At 36.2% G+C, this 19,630-nt stretch overlaps 1 protein-coding gene across 1 annotated transcript in view; it reads right to left on the reverse strand.

Annotated features, from left to right (window-relative positions):
* LOC146584912 (bifunctional heparan sulfate N-deacetylase/N-sulfotransferase 3) overlaps positions 1-19,630 on the reverse strand; it is a 72,031-nt gene that overhangs the window by 32,302 nt on the left and 20,099 nt on the right. The window contains exons 3-5 of the mRNA XM_085323873.1: positions 12,367-12,454; positions 9,077-9,231; positions 1,921-2,106 (exon numbers count right to left, since the gene is read on the reverse strand). Of these exons, the coding sequence (XP_085179999.1) occupies positions 1,921-2,106; positions 9,077-9,231; positions 12,367-12,454 (429 nt within the window). The remainder of the gene's footprint in view (positions 1-1,920; positions 2,107-9,076; positions 9,232-12,366; positions 12,455-19,630) is intronic.

The raw sequence follows: 19,630 nt of genomic DNA on the forward strand, positions 1-19,630 counted from the left end.
ACTTCAATTATGTCTGTATTTCTTCCCCAGAACTCCCCAGAGCTAAGTCACATTTACACGTGGCTTATGGGTAAATCCAAAACTGAGATCTTTCTCAAACATTTCAGTCCCATTTAGATATTTATAGCTTGCATGTTTTAAAACATGCAAATCCCCTACTTTAAAGAGACTGTGGTATTGTAGAAATTGTTTTTTTTTCTTGTGGTTGTATGTTTCAGTATCTTTTGGTATTGTACAGGATATAGGGCCTCAGACTGTAAATTCTGTGTTGCCTTAAAATGTATAGAATTTGTGTGTTTGCTATAAACTTGTACGTACTTTTAAAATTCTTTGGATTTCACTGATGAAATACCAGAACAATTCTTCACAGAGACAGGGAGTGAAGCTGCATGGGACAGGAAATGCCCTGGCAAATCTTACATAATGATTTTATTACTGCATACGCTCATCACTATAAGCCTGCAGATACAAAAATAGTAGTGTATTTGCCCTGGAGAACTGAAAGCCTGAGATTCTTGAAACAGGTGGTCTTATACAACCGTTCTTGGTAAACTGCTTTTCAGGCCCACTGTTCTTTCTCTCAAAACTTCTGTTAAATCTTACTTTATGTCTTAAAAATTGTATGTTTTTACAAATGTTTATGCAAAGAGATTTTTGGATATTCTCAGAACCAACAGAYCTTATTCAAATACTTTATACCTTTTAAGAATATCTACAAACCTATTATTTTACTTAAAGCTAATGCTTTGAGGAAAACAGGCATTAGTTTAAATTTGTATGGTGTCAATTTTTTTCCTGGATATCTGAAGATCATTTTAGCTTGCTTCATCCACAAATAGATCCAAGCATTAAAACTTTGGAGATTATTTTGCTTAGAAATATGGTATCTATGGTAAGTCAAAGAAAATACAAAAATTATGTAATAAGCTAAGTTGCAATCTTATGTTGTGCTAAGGCTTGATAGCTCCAAAACTGCTTGTTGCATCCAGAAGTATAACACAGCATGCACGCTYGTATCTTTCCAATTAGCCACTTCTATACATGCTTCAAAAGAAGGATATTCAAGAGTGTACCATTAAGTATTTTTAGAAGTTGTTTTGAAATATTTCTTAGACAATAATGACAACATCTGAATCAGAAAGATCCTATGCCCTGATAACCAGATAGTATTAACATAATGTCCTCTGTATCAGTAGCATGTAATCACTTTCAGCAAATACTGCCATCAGAGCACAATAATACGGATTACATAATATGGAACAACAAGTTTGTGTGTTTTGATTTAGAGCTGCCTCAACAGACCAGTTTCATAGCCTGAAGTGGGTCTTCCTTCCTTCCAGTCTTCTGATTGATTGTCCTGCATTGAGTTGCTATATATACCTTTTTATAAGTAAAATAATAATATTACAAAAGACTGATCTCCCAAGCCTAGCTGTGGGGTTAAGTCACAGTGCAAAACACAGGTCACACGTCTGTGTGGCAGGACAGAAGATGAGAGCAACTGTATGAAGTTCAATGAAAAGATGTACGTATTACACACAAAATCCGGACTCTCAGATGATATAAACCAACAAAACTCCTTTACAGTTAATGGTGCAAAGCAAATTCAAAGCTAGCTCTTTTAAAAGATGAACATTGACTTTTTCCTTCTGAACCAGTATTAACAGTCAGAATAGTACAGGAAACAGCCTGTTAACTGGTAACAGTGGGGTTCCTAGAGGCCACCTTCTTCAGTAATAACATCAGCAACAGATTGGTTTTAATTAACAAGATAATGTTGAACATATCTTGCTATTTATGCACAGCAATACGTGCTTCTCACAGTGTGAACTTTTAGGATACCATGGTTTTCCACTTAAAAATAAAACGTCCATAAAATGGTAGAGCGGTTGTAATATGAACATCATAAATACAACTCACCATGATATTTTTGTGGATGAAGCCTCGTCTGTATCTTGCAGGTTTCAGATGTGGGTATTCTTCTGTGCTGGTAACTCTGATATTCCAGACCTTCTTCCAGGCATCATAAAGCTGAACATGTACTGGATAGACCCCAGAATGGTGTGGAGCCACTGCATAGCCCATATCAGTTGGAATACCATGCTCCTAAAATATTAATAGGAGTCTGTTTTAGAAAATATGAAAAGCTTGATGTTTTGGCATCTCACAAATCCTCTGTTCAGAAGATCAAGAATAGGTCTGAAATGCAGATATTAGTGATATTAAAATATGCTGAGGTATATAAGKGAGATGGAAGGTCGTCTAGTGAATACACAGTATTTTAATGTTTTTAAACATTTTTATGAGTATATAAGGAAGAGTGATATAAACCTATTTTAGTTGGTTTCTTCAGTTAATATTTAAAAAAGAAAGTTGCACCCTTTCAAGATCCTGAGAGGTATTTGCTCACAAACTAAGAATTTATAGAGAAAGGTACTGGCATATATTCAGCACAATGACTAGCATTTGGGAGTTGCAGTCACAAAAAGTAATTTCCACTACACGTGTCTACAGAAATACTTGGATTCTTAGTTGAAAAATCACTGCATTTCCCCTCAAGTCCGGTACATGCATAAAAGTATGTTCAAAAACAGTTTAATCATTTTACAGTGTTATTTAAACAGAGGAGAAAAATTAACTACATGTAAAATCCTGAGGATAACACGCGAATGTTCTAGACTAACCTCTCTTATAGCACATTTTGCACTTCCTTATTTTTGCAGACTTCTATTATCCATTTTGTTTACGTATCGAGCCTGTTGGTATTACTTTCGCTTGATATTCAATATATATTCTTTTCAGTTTCTAGTTTCCAAAGTGCTTTTATGAATTTTGACACCTTTTCTCCCTGCTTTCAGGTTATCTTTCAAGAAAATAGTATAMTGCAAATATTTTTGTGATAGTCTGATTAGCAGAATACACTCTTTGTCCATAAGATGTTACGTGAAGAATCCTTTCATTGTGTTGAGATGATTTAGGCAAACCATCTTTTCACAACCTTTGAATTCTATTTAAGAGTTCTTCACATTGTTTGCATTTGTATAGTTGTCTTCACCATATTTGCTAATTATACTTCATGCGCAAAGATGAGAGGCAGTTGATACTTGGGTCTCTTCCTTCGAATAAGCTGGCTGCTACGGAACATTGAAAACCAAGTAAGCTATACCTCAAAAAACAAATGGGGGCATGACCTTGGTAAAATCCTCTTTCTTCATCTTTTCTGGAGGACGATTGGCCTACTGCAGGAAATTTAACATACTGGACTTTATTGAGCTGATCAAGAGAGCAATGACAAGAATAGTAGAATAGACTCTTTGAAAAGCTGCAAAATATGCAAGTTTTTTCAGATCTTACATAAGGGATTTATCCTAAAGGGAGCTGAGGGAGGAATGAAAGAAATCTTTCTGACCGCGAAGAAAAGCCTGAGCAGGAAGTTAGTTCTGCGTGTTAACACCACACTGTGAAGATGCTGAACTGAACCCACACAACAGTCAGTGCTGAAGAAAACTCACACCGCCACTCACTGATTTTTTAACAAGCTGAAGATATGACCAATTCAGGAAGTAAAATGCTGACTTGTTTTCTGTAATACTTGTATGCTGAGATTGCCAATGGGACTCCCAGCTGTTTTGCAGAGGTCTGTGGCCCCTCACTCAGGAGTGGACCTATACTCTCACTCATACGTTTAGACCGCAATTAACTTGGTAACAGTAACTGATTTGGGTTGCTGCTCCTACCACATTAAAATTTTTGATATAATTGTTAAAGGTTTGCTAATATTTTGAGCCAAGTAATTCTCCAGAAATAAAAATATAAATATACTTTCTTTGGAGAATTCACATAGGAGCAATATGGTCATATTGCTTTCTCTGCCACAGGTTTAGGTCCCTTAGCACAAGATATCCATTTTGTCTTTTGACACTAAAGTTCCCATACTCAATTTTTTTTTCACCTACTCAAAAATGATGTGTTAGCAGTTCATTGCATGGAAGTCCATATTACAGCAATAAATAAAACATACATAATGAATGTGACATGCTTAACAAACTGCTATCGCCTTTACTAGGTACAAATAGATACAATAATTTAAGTACCCAAGTGCTTTACACAAAAGTCATGACATGTTTTAAATCACATCTATTGCACCACTGTGCTTCCAATCACATTGTATCTCAAACTCTATGAGCCTAGAATAGAGCCAATCATAATTTAAAAACAACAAATGCAGGAAACCAACAGTGCTGTTCTTGGGTGTTTAGAAGTTTTGCTATCAAAATCTGAATAGCTGCCAACATCTTCCTTCTCAGGTGTCGCATGGAATTTTTCCCAATATTTACAATGGTTTAATAATGTAATACTAGTGCATGGTTTGCTCTCCGAAAGAGAGTGATTCTCTTGAATCCTGCTGTAGCTCACTCCAGAAATCCTAGTCCTTTTAAAGAAAAGGTTTTCAACCTGAACTTAGCCAAAACATCTTCCTTACTACAGTGGTAAATCCTCTCTGGGTCAGGAGTACTATTAGGTCCACAAAGGAAAAAAATGTGTACTTCTGTACTCATAGGTGGGCATACATGATATATGCACAGATGAAGATAGACTAGTGCATCATGAATGTATACCATTTGTGATAAGCTTAATAGTCAAGATTTAATACTAAAACATATCTTTTATAAATAAAATATGACAACTTTACTAACAACTCGAAACACAAAAAGCTTACAATAAACAGCATTTGCTTCTGCACTGGAAGAACATAAGAAATAAGACTTCATACCCTGCAAGGAAAGAAAGCTTTTTTTCTTTTTTCTTTTTTCTCCATTTAAGAGCTACTCTGAAATTGCTGTAATGGGATGTGTAACAGACAGACATGGTTTAGTCACATTTAAGATTTTTTTAAAACAATTTACAAGATTGGTGATTTTTTTTTCCTTGACAATTTATGGCACACTAGGAACATATAATGGGGCGTAAGATTTTATCGTCTTGAGGTTGGTGTAGCTTTTAGAATTCTCAGAATGCCTTATTGCTCTCTGACAAGATCCATATACTCCATCATTAATTATGCTACATCCGCAGAATATGTAATTTGCTCGTTTACAACTGGATTTGCAGTCTGTGTAATGTGCCAAAGTTGGAATGAGTAAAATCTGGCCTATTGGTTTTACTGCATATGGAGATAAAGAATGGACACACCATCAGTTACACAGCTTTACACTATTTAATTCCATTACTGATATTTCAGTTCCTCTTCCTTTTATCTTAATCATTTCTATTTCACTTGAGCATGCATAAACATCAAAAAGAATAATCTTAATAGAATATAAGAGATTACATTCTCTCATGTCCCATAAAATCTTTTTCATTCAGCTCTAAACAAAAGTCTGAATTTTATATTTTTTCTCCGATTTCTAGCAAACACAATAATAAAAATGTGATGTAATTAAAGTCTTTCTAATTATTAGCCTATCATCTTCCACATGTTAGTATCTCCATTAATTCTTAGGCTCTGCAATTCTCAAGTCGAGCATTTCACATTCAGTTGTACACATTCAGTTTGGTAATTCACCAGCAAATTCAGCCTCTTTCAAAGAAGCAGGATACTTATCTTTCTTATTAATCTAAATGCTTTAAGCAAATGAAACAATGACAGCATGATACTATACACAGCTTGAGACATAAAAAAACACCCTTAATATAAAATATCTGTAAGTATTAGGAGAATTTAGAGCAGTAAAGAAAATAGCAGTTGATTAAGTTACCTAAACCAAGGTTGAATATAAGTTATTCTAATAACATTTTAATGATTATTCAGTGTAGATTGAGCTAGGTATTTTTTCATCACATCAAAATTACAAGAACGAATTTAACTTTCAGTGGAACTTGCAACAATACACAGAATCACAGAAAAGAAGGAAGTTTGAACACAGGATTTTAAAATTTTAATGGTTCTAACTAACTGAAATGTCTTCTTTCACAGAAACAGTAAAGTTGAGCTGGCCCATATTCAGTACAATTACGGTTTACAAGAGACTTGGTAAATTCTTTGGTAGGGAGATAGCTTATACCTTACTCAAAGCACTGTTTTCAAATAGAAAATTTAATTGTTCAATATTCTAGGTCTATACCTTCCTCTTACACTCACTGAGATATGATCACCAGCAGCAATAYATTGATTTTTGGCAAATCTCAAAACACACACTTAAGTCATAAAATTTCCATCCAAGTTTGCTAGCTTCAGAGACAGTTGAGAACAGTTGAGAAGGATTTATAATGGCAGACTCTAGAGCACGGGCTTTGTACCACATTCTGCTTTGGTCTTCCAGGTCCCTGTGGGTGGTTTATACAGCTCTGATGCAAATGCATTTGAAACAGTAAGATGTTTCCAAGCTTTAATGATTTTGTCCTGCCTCTCTAAAAGTGTATTAGGTAAAGTGCAGTGAGGTGGCTGATGAACTTGGGTGGCTAAGGACATGGACAGAGTAAGGCCATATCCATGTTGAGATGCCTCTGCATTTTGCCAGTTGTTAATAGCTCTGTAGTAGCTTTTCTATCATTCAGGGATTATAGGAGTACAACATTCCCTGGCCCTGCCTCTGCCACTCTAGCTGGGTGGACTATTCTGCAAAACTTTCCCCGCTGAAAATCTTTTGCCATTAAGTTAATTGCACAATACAGACAAAATCTTTAAGAAGTGTATTAAGCCTTCTCTCTGCCTCCTTTGCCCTCTTAAATCTGTAAGAGCAGTAAACTCATTCCTAGGATTTGCATTGCGATACTTAGTTTTTAATTGATTAAATAAAAAATATCTGCATGCCTACAATGAAATGCGGTATTTTTCACTGACTGTTAGCTTTTAGATGCGTAAGTGTTAYGACTGGAGAGCCCCTCACCTGAATTTAACAGATGTACCCATATAAAATTGTAACAAAAATCAGTATCTTTTTCTTTCGTAACACAACCTTTGTTTCTGAAGACTTTTCAACACACTAGATTTTGCAAATCTAAAATAAATCTCAATTTTCATTCTCTGTAAATCTCAAAGCAATCCACCTTCAAGCTCTCCTTGGAGCACAAGAATTACAACAGTGGACTGAAGCAGTGGTTATTCTACTCGAATACCATAGCTAAGTGTGGCCAGGAATCATCAAGGATGATTGAAAACAACATGTAGCATGTCACAACAGGATAGTGTGGTATAGAGCAAGTTTCATCCTCCCCCCCCCCACAGTTAGACACTACAGTGAATCACGAGGGTCCACATTTCTTTCAAAGCCGTCTTATTTACACTTGGTATTATAACCTAGATTTTTTGGTAAATTGTATTATATGCGTTCTCATTTATCTTTTCTCTGAAGAGAAGATCCCAGTTATTGTAAGTGTATTTCATAGGACCATTTCTTAACTTTTTGCATTAATCAAAAATACAAGTCACTATAAAAGTAATCATTACAGTTACTTAACAGAAAATACAGTGCCAGATTATTAAAGCAGGATAAAAACTGATAAAAGCTAATAAAACTAAAGAAATTTGGTGTGAATTGTTTTTCTAAAAAGTATAGCTTCCTATAGTCTCAAAACAATGTTTCTCCAGGTTATTTTTTCCTGTATATTCTCTCCAGATGAACCCAGCTGTTAACATTTCACTCGGGTTAACCCGGTGAAGTGTTAGAGTGAATAGCTGAAGAGCTATACACTTGTACTGCTGGAACGATTACTCAGTATAACCTCTCACGAATCTAGATCTCCCTTATCCAAGCTGTGTAAGGTCTCCAGAAGAGATACTTCACTTGAAGAACAATTTTGTGGAATATTATGTTTCTAAAAGATACAGAGTGGACCTTACTCTCCTCTCATATACCCAGTGCAATTCCTGTAACTTGTAAGAGTCACCTTCTTTGGCAGTGATGGCAGTGGGGGGGACAGGAGGGTGGGGTGGGCACTGACGGAGTCATGGGGAGAGGCCACTTTGAGGTGGCCCTGCTATAGCTGCTCAACACACGTTGCCCACACTCTACTACCCATCTGTTCCCAAGAGTATTTCTGTATTTCTGCTCATCTGGGAACAACCATTCTGCCAACTGCCCTGCATTTTACACACTAACTCTGAGCCCCAGACAATGTCTCCCACTTTGACATATTTTAAGGTATTATGGTTTTCAGCTATTTACTTCCTCTTCTATCATTTATCTGCTTTTCTCATGCAGGGTAGAAATAATTTTTAAAATATTAAGAAATAATCTTAAATAACAAATTCCTTGTCTTGTAAAATAATCATAAATAATTTTAAATATATATATATATATAAAAAAAATATATAATTTATAATTAGCATAATTAATTTCTTCAAGCAAATAACATAATGCACTACATATGACATTTCCAGGTTGTTTTTATTGTATGAAATTAATTGACAAAAAAATTAGTAAGTCTGTTTCCTTAGTATCCTCAGACTTAAGTATCTGTTCTGATTTTTTTCTTACAGTCTCACTCACACATTTTGTTTTCAGAGTTTTGCTCTGAAAATATAGTTGTTAAAGAAAATGTTTTTCAGAACCATTTTTTATAAAGCCAATTAAAAGGTGAGGTTTTGTTATGAGGTGTTGTTAGGTACCACTGCAGAGAAGCACTTTGAAAAAGTGGCATACTATTAATCCCAACATGCACTTCATTGCATGCAGTGTTCACATAAAAGTCATTTGAATGTTTTGATGGAGCATTTATTCTTTCAGAAAAATGGTATTTTTTTCAAATTCAAGGAATCCAGTGGTTATTTCAACAAAATTTTATCTAGAAAAATATTGAAAAGAAAAAATTTTAAACTGTTTTGGAATTTCTTCATTCTTTACTCTGAAGTAATTTTTACATTCAAAATGTTTATGAAATAATTAAAACAAATCAAACTTTAATAAAGAAGGAAATTCAAACCACACAGAAATTGAGTTTTCATAGCACAGGGCAGAATGACTGAAAAAATCACTTCAAAAACAAATTCTACAAGCATTGACTTTCCTACAACACAGAAAATATTGTCTCTGAAGACCTATACTCAGTATAAAATGAAAAAAATATTACTCACTAAGGCAAATTTTTTGTTGAGGATCATCTGCTCTACCAGTGACGACTCATTGTGGAAAAGGTGAGGCTGCATGTGACTCCACATATGAGGAAACCACCAAAACTCATCTACTGACCTCAACAACAGGTCATCGCCTTCATCTTCCTCCTCAGTGCCTACAAAAGAAAAAAAAAAATCCTTGAAGTAAAGCACTTCTATTATTTTGTTACAAATGTTTGAAACTATACGAAGGAAATCAGCAACATAAAGTTTGACTAATTGACTAAACAACTGAAGATTTTAATGGTTTCTAAGTACATATTCCTCTCCCTTAAGTAATTATAGCCAAGTAAAAGATTGTGAGCCTCATTTGCATGATATCTTAAATGTATGGAACAACACCTTTCCTCTCATTCTTGTGCTATATCAGTAACATTAGCAGCTAAGAAAAAGAAAAGGGGAAATTATATACAAGACAGTTTAGTAAACAGGATAAATGAAAATATTGGCAACTCTTTTTTGGTATTCCTTATCCAAATTCAATTCACTCTTCAACCAAACCTCTTCTCCTTTTATGTTACCTGCAGATTATGGAAGGATTCCTTCATCAGCCTTTTCAAAATATCATGCATAATACAATTACTTTCTCCTCCCTTACCATTCTGAGCATGACTTATTCAGGAGTTTCAAAAATCTGCATTTTTGAAGATACTTAATGGCTGGCTGGAGCTCACTGGCTTATTGCTCAGATTTCAGGTCTGTTTTTCAGGTGCTTTTTTTGCCTGTTCCTAATGATGTGGTGCCCCAGAACAGACCCTGCAGCAATTTCTAACTGCTATGCTTACTTATTAATAGGAATTGCTCAGCGAGCAGTGTTTTAGCTAGGCTGTTCTCCTAGACTTCTCATGCTACAACCAGACCAGTAAATAAGACAGTGACAGGGCCTATTCTGTGACCCTGGGCCAGCTGGCCAGTTCCAAGCTCATCAATTTTAGCCAGCAAGAGAAGACAGCTGTATCTCAGCTACTTACTGGGAACAGCCCCTTGCCCATGCTCCCTCTGATGGTACACTTAGGATCTGTCTGAAGAAAGCAGGCTTACCTTGGCCAAGAGCACTCCAGAGACCATCTGCATAATACAACAGCAATGATAATCCAGTTTCAGTGCTCAGGCCTGTGCCTCAGCTCTGTACAATTTAGTAAGAGAGATTTAGCCTGAGTATCTGGGAGCACCTTGGGGAAAAGACGTATCACAGTCTAATTAGCTGACAGATGAGACCCACGCCAGAGCCTTGATACTTATCCTAGTCCCAGTGCATTTTTAATGATAGGCTACTTCTGTCAAAGGTGGTCAAATTTAAATAACCCCTTAATGGACTGCCTTGTAAAGAATGTAGGAGCCAAACTTTGGGAACAAATAGCTGAAGAAATCTCATGGCATGCCTATTTCCTGCTCACCTAATTGTTTCTACTCCCTCTAATAAACAACACAACTTTACAAATCCTTTCTCTCTCTCTCTGCATTTTGTATCATTCTCTTATTCTCTTATTTTGTTGGTATCTTTTGCCAAATATTCAGCTCCTATCTCTTCTGTATTAGTAAGTCCATACTACTTCCCTTTTGCCTTATCCTCCTGCCTTCAATAAACCTCATCCTATACTCCTTCACTGTTGTAATTTTATTTCTCTTTACCTCAAAGGGAACCAAAGCAGAGAAGGAAAAATGTGGGCAGATATATATAATGATATATCCACATTTGCAGTCTCATTAAGTTTTAGGACTCTGTTTGAGTCCTAAAATGGCCCTATGTCATGGTCACATGCTACCAAAGTAACTGGCTAAAGGTTACAAGATAGCCAGATCAGGGAGAAGAAACCAAATCAAGAAAGAAAGCAAGTAATAGCATAGGATGGGCTGTAAGGGAGAAAGTCTCAGCATTTGCAGCCAGTAACTGGGTCAATTTGTACTACACATATGCCAAATCCAGCTCAATCAACAACAGGAAATCCACGTGCATGTTCCTTCCAAAGCATTTGAACTGTCAACTGTGGCAAAAAATGGTCTGGAATGTACCTCTGCCGGCTGAGAAACCAGCAGGTGATGAACTCGGGCCCCCAGAACCTTTTTGCTGGGCTGTTCTAAGCAACAGAAAGGAGCAGGAAGGGATAGGAATGGACAGTGTGAGCGGTGCTCTGGATTTGAAAAAGTTAATGCATCTCCAGCCTCTCTCGACTGTGCAGGTCAAATCTGGATCATAAGGGTCAAACCTGGACATTTAGCACGTCTAGCTCACCTCTGCTGAACCCAAGAGAGATCCGCGAAGGGGCTCTGCAGCCCCACTAGCTTTCCCATCCAGCCACTCAGCTCTAAACAACAGATTTCTTTCCCTGCCTCTTCCCTGGCCCTCCAGGGACAAAGATGCATAACTAAGCACAAGTACAGTTATGCCCATCCCTCTCCTATTTAACATGCACAGCAGTCAAGCATATACAAACCCTGTATATGTATATTCAAGCCCCCTGGTTTTGAAGCAATCCTGTTTTGTTTCCTAGTCTCAACTAACATGTCACTTTGCTCCTCTTTTCATATCAATATCCTTCAACTATGATATTATTTTGAATAGGCTTTTGTCTCTCTCTCCCAGGCTCTGATGTTGTCCTGTTTTGCATGCATGTCTTTCTGTTTGTCAGCAGAGAACACCTTTCTTCTGTATTACATCCTATTTGATGCCTTATCTTTAATTTCTCCTTATTTCTACAGTGTTCTAAGTATAAAATTATTTTAATGGATAATATATTGCTACAATATCTCAATGATCCAAACTATTCAGAAGGATAAACTCTGTGGTAGTTTAACAGAGCTCTCAGTGAAATCAGTAGGAAATTTGTTTGATTGGTGAAATTTCCTGCTCAACAACATGTTGAAGGGAACTGAATTTTAATAAAAGGAGGGGAGGAATTCAGTCTGTCTTTTAAGAGAAAAATAGCTGCAAAGATGTATTTATAGACTCAGCCTAGATGATAATCCCCAGATAGACTGCAGCTCAAACAAAAGGTTAATCAAGTATAGTAAATTTAGGAAAAAAAATGCTTCCCTAAATCACACAATCGTATGTCCCAAAGCAAGCTGGAAGGAAATAAAATTTGATTTTTAGTTACACTATACAAAAGAAACTCTTCTCTCTACTCAGATCCTTAGTCCCTATCATTTTATTTAGCAACATAAAGCTATATAATCCTCATCATTCCTATTTCCTGTATAGTACAAAGAACATGAGCAAAATTAAAGTTATTTTATTTTTTTATTCTTACCTGTGTGATAAAATTTCCCTGAAAATCCCAAGTTGAAAGTAAAATTTGTAATCTGAGCTCTCAAAAGATTCTGAGTGTCAAGGAGGGCCTGGAAAAAAAAGAAAACCACATATCTATGTAAAACTACATCTGGCACAGAAATTTAATTTAAAAATATAAATATTTTTAAAGGTATACACATTTCCATGTGTTTTCTCTGTATAGTATCATCTCTTATATATGCTATATAATAAGGAAGTGATAGATACTTTTATTACTATTTAAAGATTAAAGACAACATGCAAACTGCWTCTTCTTTCTTGTAAAGATAACCAGCTATTAAATAATGTTTTGCTCCTTGAATCATTTTATCAATAGGAAAACAAACGCACGTGCCACAGAGAAGACCTTTCACCATTTACTCAGTAAACCACAGATATAGTCAGGAATTAAATTCAGATCTCTTGTGTCCCAGATCATGCTCCCATTCACTAGGGTGAATAGGATTTATTAGGTTTATGTTTCTCTGGATCAGGTACAAGCACACTCTGAGTATTTTATTCATGTTTAAAAATCACTGGCAAAAAAAAAAAAAAAAAAAAAAAAAAAAAAGCATCCATAAGGACAGAAAGAAGTTAGATAAAGCCTATTCTGCATTAGAGAACTTAATCCTAACCCAAGATTCTGACTCATTTCTCAGACACTTAGCATACTGGCTGCAGCATAAATGTACTTGGACTAAATTAGTACAAATAAAAAACCAGAATGTTGAAAGAAATGGAGAAATAATTATTCATCAGACATCGCTTCACTTTTCAATTTCAGTATGGTCTTCTTGGTTTGTAACTTCCAAGACTTACAGGTTACTTTAAAGAGTTATCTCCCAAACTCTCATATGGTGCTGTTATTCTCTCTTTCAGTTTCTCAGGTGTAACAAAGCTTGCTGGCTTTCCAGTGTAAGCAAAACATTTACAAGGCAAGAAAAAAACATATGAAAAAGAACAAAAAGCTTCCTCTAAAATGGCAGTGAGGATATATTCCTCCAAATGGCCTTCCTTCAACTGAGCCCTGGATAGTTGCTTCTTTATGACCACGACAGACTCTTCAGAGACATGCAACGGTATACACAGCACACCAGAATTGTATGGCCAGTTAAAGTATGCAGACACACTTGGGCTCATGCACTTACACGGCCTATTACACAGCCACACCTTTGAAAGAAAGGAAATTTATACATCAAAGGTCAAGGAGTTTTCAAAGTCAATCTCTACATTCTACCAACAATTATTCTAACAAAATGATTAAACTAAGTGATTAAATGAGTAACTCTAATCATGTTATGAAAGGAGAATAGATTTAAAATCATGAAAGAATAATAACCACTAGAGATTTTCAAAGGTTTAAAGGTCAAGTAGGCACTTTACTCTTGAAATTCAATGACAACTTGGTGCCTTGTAAAATATGATCCAGTAATTTCACTTATACATTACTTTGGCCATTTTAATGGCATTAGTAGTTCATCTACAATTACTTTTTTAACCAGAATGCCAAAGACAACAAAATGTTATCATGGAAGTCAATTCCAGCTTTAGATATAGGCAAAGTTACAGCTGCTTAAAACATACCATAGTTCATAGATGCAGGTAATATCCACCTTATCTCACAGCTTCTGGGCACACAAGTTCTTCTTCAAATCACTTACAGAGTTTACCTGTATCAATTCTAATAAAAATAGAACTTCTACCTGCAAATTCTGTCAAGCCTATTTCCCTAAATTATTGTACCAAAAACACTACAATGACAAAAATCAGGCAAATGGTGGCACTCCCCTGTTTACCAAACTCAAGAGAGGTCCAGAGCATCAGGCCCAGTGAAGCTCCCTACTCCTAGCAACAGGTGGCCTGGCCCCATCAAGGGAGCACAGCACTGCCGGAAGTGGGAACCCACTTCCCAGTCCTCTTTGCAGCCCCTCACCTCTGCAGCTTCTCCTCTCAGCAGCAACACGGGGGCCAGAGAGAAGAAGAGATGAGGGCAAAGCGCAGCACTTCCCCAGTTCTGGGGCTTCAGGGAGCTCCCTATACTTACGGCTCAGGCTGACACATGGAAGTGGGTGCCTGAAGGAGCTGCTCTGAAGTAGTAGGAGAAAGACTCATTTTAACCCCATCCCGGAGGGCTGCAAAATTGAATTATGCTAACACGGCTGACAAGATATGAGTAGTTTCAATTTTGAGCTACCAGTAGTACTTCCCTTGTTTACCATTTTAGCAGAGCAGAATATTATGCATAACCACATTCATTAAAAATGTATTAATCACAAAGCTAAACCTGTGAAAGAACTATCACTTCTCTCTTTTTTTTCTTAAGGTCCACCTAGATCAGGAAGGGCATCATGTTGCTCTCCCACTAACTTGCCTCTCCTACTGTCTTCTCCTGCAATGCAGCTCTAGCAACAAGAGCGATAGGAGTTCTTTTCAAAGACTAGTGAAGTAAAGCTCACCCTCTCTCACTGGGAGAAGAAACTCTAAAAAACTCTAAAAATGTCCTGCAAATAATGTATTATATAAAGGAATAGGTAAAATGAAAACAAGCCTGAGACATCTGAAGTGGAATACATAGCAATAAATCTTGCAACAATGTAACAAGAATTTCTGCAGAGGCTATGAGAGTAAAGATCACTGGGGAAACGTCTTATTCTGATGAAAGTTAGCAAATCTGCAAGATTTATTATTAAAATCATCCTTGAGCTGGTGGGAACTGATTCAATAAAAGAATTTGTATTTTTAGTGAGATGCACAGCTAAAAATGTAGGAGGTAAATGATACGACAATACACTTATTATATTAATGGTTCATATCTTTGAACAGTTTGACAGCAAGATGACATGAATGGCTACAAAGTTCTTTTCCTCTGAATTAAATCTAATAGACCCCACTGGAATAAAAATCCATGCATTTAGAAAACCCTAAATAAAGTATGATTCTGAGGTGCTTGCACACTACTGAAGTAGGTTCCTCTGAAACACAGCAAAAAAACCAGATCTTTGGATTTTCCTGTGCTGCATGACTTTAAAGAAGTTTAAGGGTAAAAACTACATTCACTCTAATAAGAATTCTGCAGCATAGATTTCAGGATAAAGTAAAATTTAAGTCCCAAATGAACAGTGCAATTGATAACATGACTCTACTTCTACAATTTAAAATTTTAATATCAAATATACTTCCTTACAGCTATCTGGCAAAATAAAAAACTTTTTGGAGGACTACTGTATGTAGTTTCTGGCTAGGTTATATTTTTTATGTTGTGTTTATTGCCGTGAGGCATCGATCTTTGAACTGCAGAGAACTGTGACTACTTTTTGAACTGAAGGTCTTACCCAGTATCTTTCTACCAGTTTCCCAGCTTGTCAGCTCCAGTTTAGTCTCTTGAGTGATAAAAAAACAGAATGAAAACAGAGAAACTGGAAACACTAGAGAAATACAGCTTTGAAGGAATACTTTGCAGTATCTCTCCGGTACACTGTAGTTATATGGTTGATAGGAGTCAGAATTCTTAAAATTTAAAGCGCAGGAGGGAGAAGTGCACCAGAAAGCCCATACATTTCTATGATAATGCTATCTAGATTTCCACTTGGAATTATTTTTACTGGCATAGCCATCACCTTCTTGCATCAGTGACAGCCTGGTAGCTGCCTTTTATTTAGGCCAATAGACCTGGTAAGACATTCCTTGTATTGCTCCTAACCAATCTTTTTTCCATCATGAATAACATCAAATTGCAAAGGAAATCTGGAGTTCATCTTCTAGGGAATGTTGAAAGAGATTCTATTGTTTTTTTGGCCACATTATTCTAATTAAAATCAACATGAGTAGTTCTGTTAAAATCTTGTGCTGCTGTTTGGAAATGTACCAGCTAAAGCCAACAGTGTATCTGCTTACCTGCTCTACCCACTCTGTCTGCAAAGAAGGAGTACGCAGACCTACTGTGAACCATTTTTTTGTACAGACAAGATGAGATAACATTTGAGTTGTCATGCCTATGATTATTTTCTGGGTGACTTGACATTTTACTCATCTTTCAGGTTCTAAAAACAAAATGTTAAAATTTATGAAAAATATATAGTAGCAGATGGCAGGGACTATTACTGTGAGTTTCTATCAGAGAGAGAGAAAGAGAGAAAGAGGCAGGGGGAGGAAGAGCTTGAAATTTCATTTCTAAATGCTATTGTATATGCTGAAGGTAAGTTGGTGATATTTTCTATATATTTTATGATCGTTTTATGAACAACCTCTCCAAGTATTTGTATGAGATGCTATAGAAATATGCTAGCACTAAAGATTATATTTGATAGGCTGTTCAGTAAAACCTTCACAYGTTTATAAATAATTATTTAATACAAATTATATTTCCACTGGTACTGTAAGGAAAATAAATTGCTGGCTGTATAATGACTTCCATGTATGTAGCTACAACGTAATCATTTCTTTTCAACTCTTACTAGCTGACATACAAGGTTCAGGAAATACCTTTTGCTAGAAATTAAATAAGCATTCAATATATGACAAAAGATTCTCTTCTGTCATAATCAGCAGTCCAAAATAATGCCAGTAAAAGACATCATTATAATCCAAGGAATAGATGAAAATTCTACTGACAATAAAACAAGAGAGATCTTTCAATCCTTGCATTTGACATGTATATAATATAATGACAGGTACAGAAGCAATCAGATATGTTGTAAGAAAGGCCAGATTCTCAGATGATTAATCAGCATAATCTCATTTAAGTTACTTCAATTTCATTTCCAATTTAACATCTCAGCAAATGTAAGGTGCTGTAACTGCTAATGATATGTCACCTGAGAATTTCTGAGAAAATAGACTCTAAGACCACAGATGGAACAGTAGGAACCATAAGAATTAAGATGCTCACACACAAAAAAATACTTAAGTTCCTGCCCTCTTAGGGATAGCCTCCTTCCTTTTTCATAGCCGTTATATTTAGTTCTTTTATCATCTTTCACCCAATCGTGTTTACAAAGGAAACAGTTTTATTTCACTTTTCTCATCTTACAGACAGGATAAACAGAGGCACAGATAGATGACTTAGGTGGTCAAAGGTCTTGCTCAGGCAAATCAGCAGTGAAGCCAAGAATAAAACCTATTTTGCCAAACGTGCTTTCAACTTTCATAGCCAGGAAACTACTCTGCCTCCCTTCCTCAAATATCTCTTTTCATGATACTTTTCATGTGACTTTATAGCCTGTCACAGAAAAATCAGAAGTGTAAGCTTGTCTTTGGCAAACAGACAGTAGTAATCTCTTCACCATCAACAAGATCTTCAGAGCCAAACATCTCAGCTATAGCAGTGATCAGATAAATAAATCAAGAATGCTTTGTTCAATTCTGCTTCACCATAAAAATAACTGTTACTTGTTTCTGTAGTCATACCAGCATATTTATGACTATTTTCCTACTCAAAAGCAGCTAGTGAAATTAGATTCTTGAAAAGCAAACCCGTTCAAAATGCTGTCCATCTTACTTGCAGTCACATGTTCTTTAACTAAATTTGCAACCAGACAGACAGAACTTCAAAATGCTCCAGTGTTAGTATTTTAAACTTCAAATAAGAATATGCCTTTATGTCAGCAATAAAAAGAAAAAAGGTCAACTTCACAATTTTCCAAAAAAGTCTATCTCCTCCCCTTTTTTTTCAGGAAGCAAATCTCAGCTCTGTAACACTTGCTTTATTATTTCATATGCTTAGCAATAATATTAAAGGATTCCCCAAAATATAAATTACTTTGCTTCTGAAGAAAACTTCTAACACTGTACTGGCTCTTTAATGAAGACAAGCACTTTCTGAAAAGGTTAAAAAAAAATTAATAAAAAGCATGATGTGAAAGTACATGAGTTAACTGCATTAAGCCCCTTTACGGGAGCTCTTATGAGAAGTAGCTTTAATTCCCTGCACAACATTTCCTCTTTAGTTTAATCCTCTCATGAGAGAGAAGAAACAGAACTAGAGCCACAACGAATCTAAAGACACTTCACTATCTGAAATTCTTCTTATAGGGGCTTAATGAGCTGTGAGTGATGTGATGTCCCTTTAGCTATTAGCCACATCATTTTACCTTTCCTGAGCATGTAGAAAGGCCCTGAGAAAAGACTTGCAAGTGCAGCTGCCAGACTAGGTACGTATACAATCTGCCTCCTTCAAACTGCTCCCTTCTGCAACATCTCTCCTAAATCTTCTATCCATATTGCAAATACACTTGCTTATAAGGAAGAAAAAAAAAAGAAGAAAAGAAAAGGGAAGAATGAAAAGGGAGAACTGAGGCATGTAACATTACATATGACTGAAGTGTGCATCTATGATGTACACAAAAATTATGGTCATAGTTTTTTCAGAACAATGTACTTCTCTTCCTCTGTTAAACTATCAATATTGGAAATTTCCCACATATATTTTGAGATTTGCTTTACCATATTTTATATATCTAAGCCTAGAGGCACTAGCAAGGTGCCAATACTAGACAGAGGTGAGACATGGCATGGTGCAGCACAGAAGAAAGCCCAAGCTAACAAACTGTGCCTTATTATTAATTTAGGGTTTGTCCTAGCACTTCTGGGGTTTACATCCAAAAAGATAGAAGGAGGGACACCCAGCCTAGGGAAGGGATTGATGAGGGAGGTAGCAGCAGGGATCCACCAGAAATGTTGTAGAGGCAGGATGCCAGGGGGCTGGAGGTGCGAACTGCTGAGGCACTGATGGCAGGCATTCAAGAAGCTGCAACAGAGGTCAGAATAGAAAGACAGTGGCAAGAATTTTGGGTGTCTGGAGGTAACAAAAGGCAGCATGACGAAAAGAAACAGAAGGTAGTGTCAATGAGGCTCCATACCAGGTGGCTGGGAATCATAATTTTAACAGACAGACTATTCTGCTTCTGAGGAAAAATGTTTCCCTCAAGATAAATTATATATTTGTGGAACATCATTAAAATTCAATGTATATTCTTTCTGGATTTCCAAGATTATCATTTTGACACCCATTACCATAGAAATCTCCTATGTAGGAAAAAAATAATTACTTTGGCTATGCTGGGTGTCTCTGAAACATATTTTGAATCTCGTTCAGACAAAAGGAGGAGAATGCTTGTATTTTCTTTGGCTGGGCATTTTCTTATTTGAGCTGAGACTACAGAGAGGGCAAGAGAAGAAAACTAATAAAATCTTCTCAAAATGTTTAGCTGTCAGAGACCACAAATTACGGTGCCTAATCTGAGAAG

The sequence above is a fragment of the Rhea americana genome, unplaced genomic scaffold, assembly GCF_003343005.1.
Source record: "Rhea americana isolate MKP2758 unplaced genomic scaffold, rheAme1 scaffold_89, whole genome shotgun sequence".
Classification (NCBI taxonomy): domain Eukaryota; kingdom Metazoa; phylum Chordata; class Aves; order Rheiformes; family Rheidae; genus Rhea; species Rhea americana.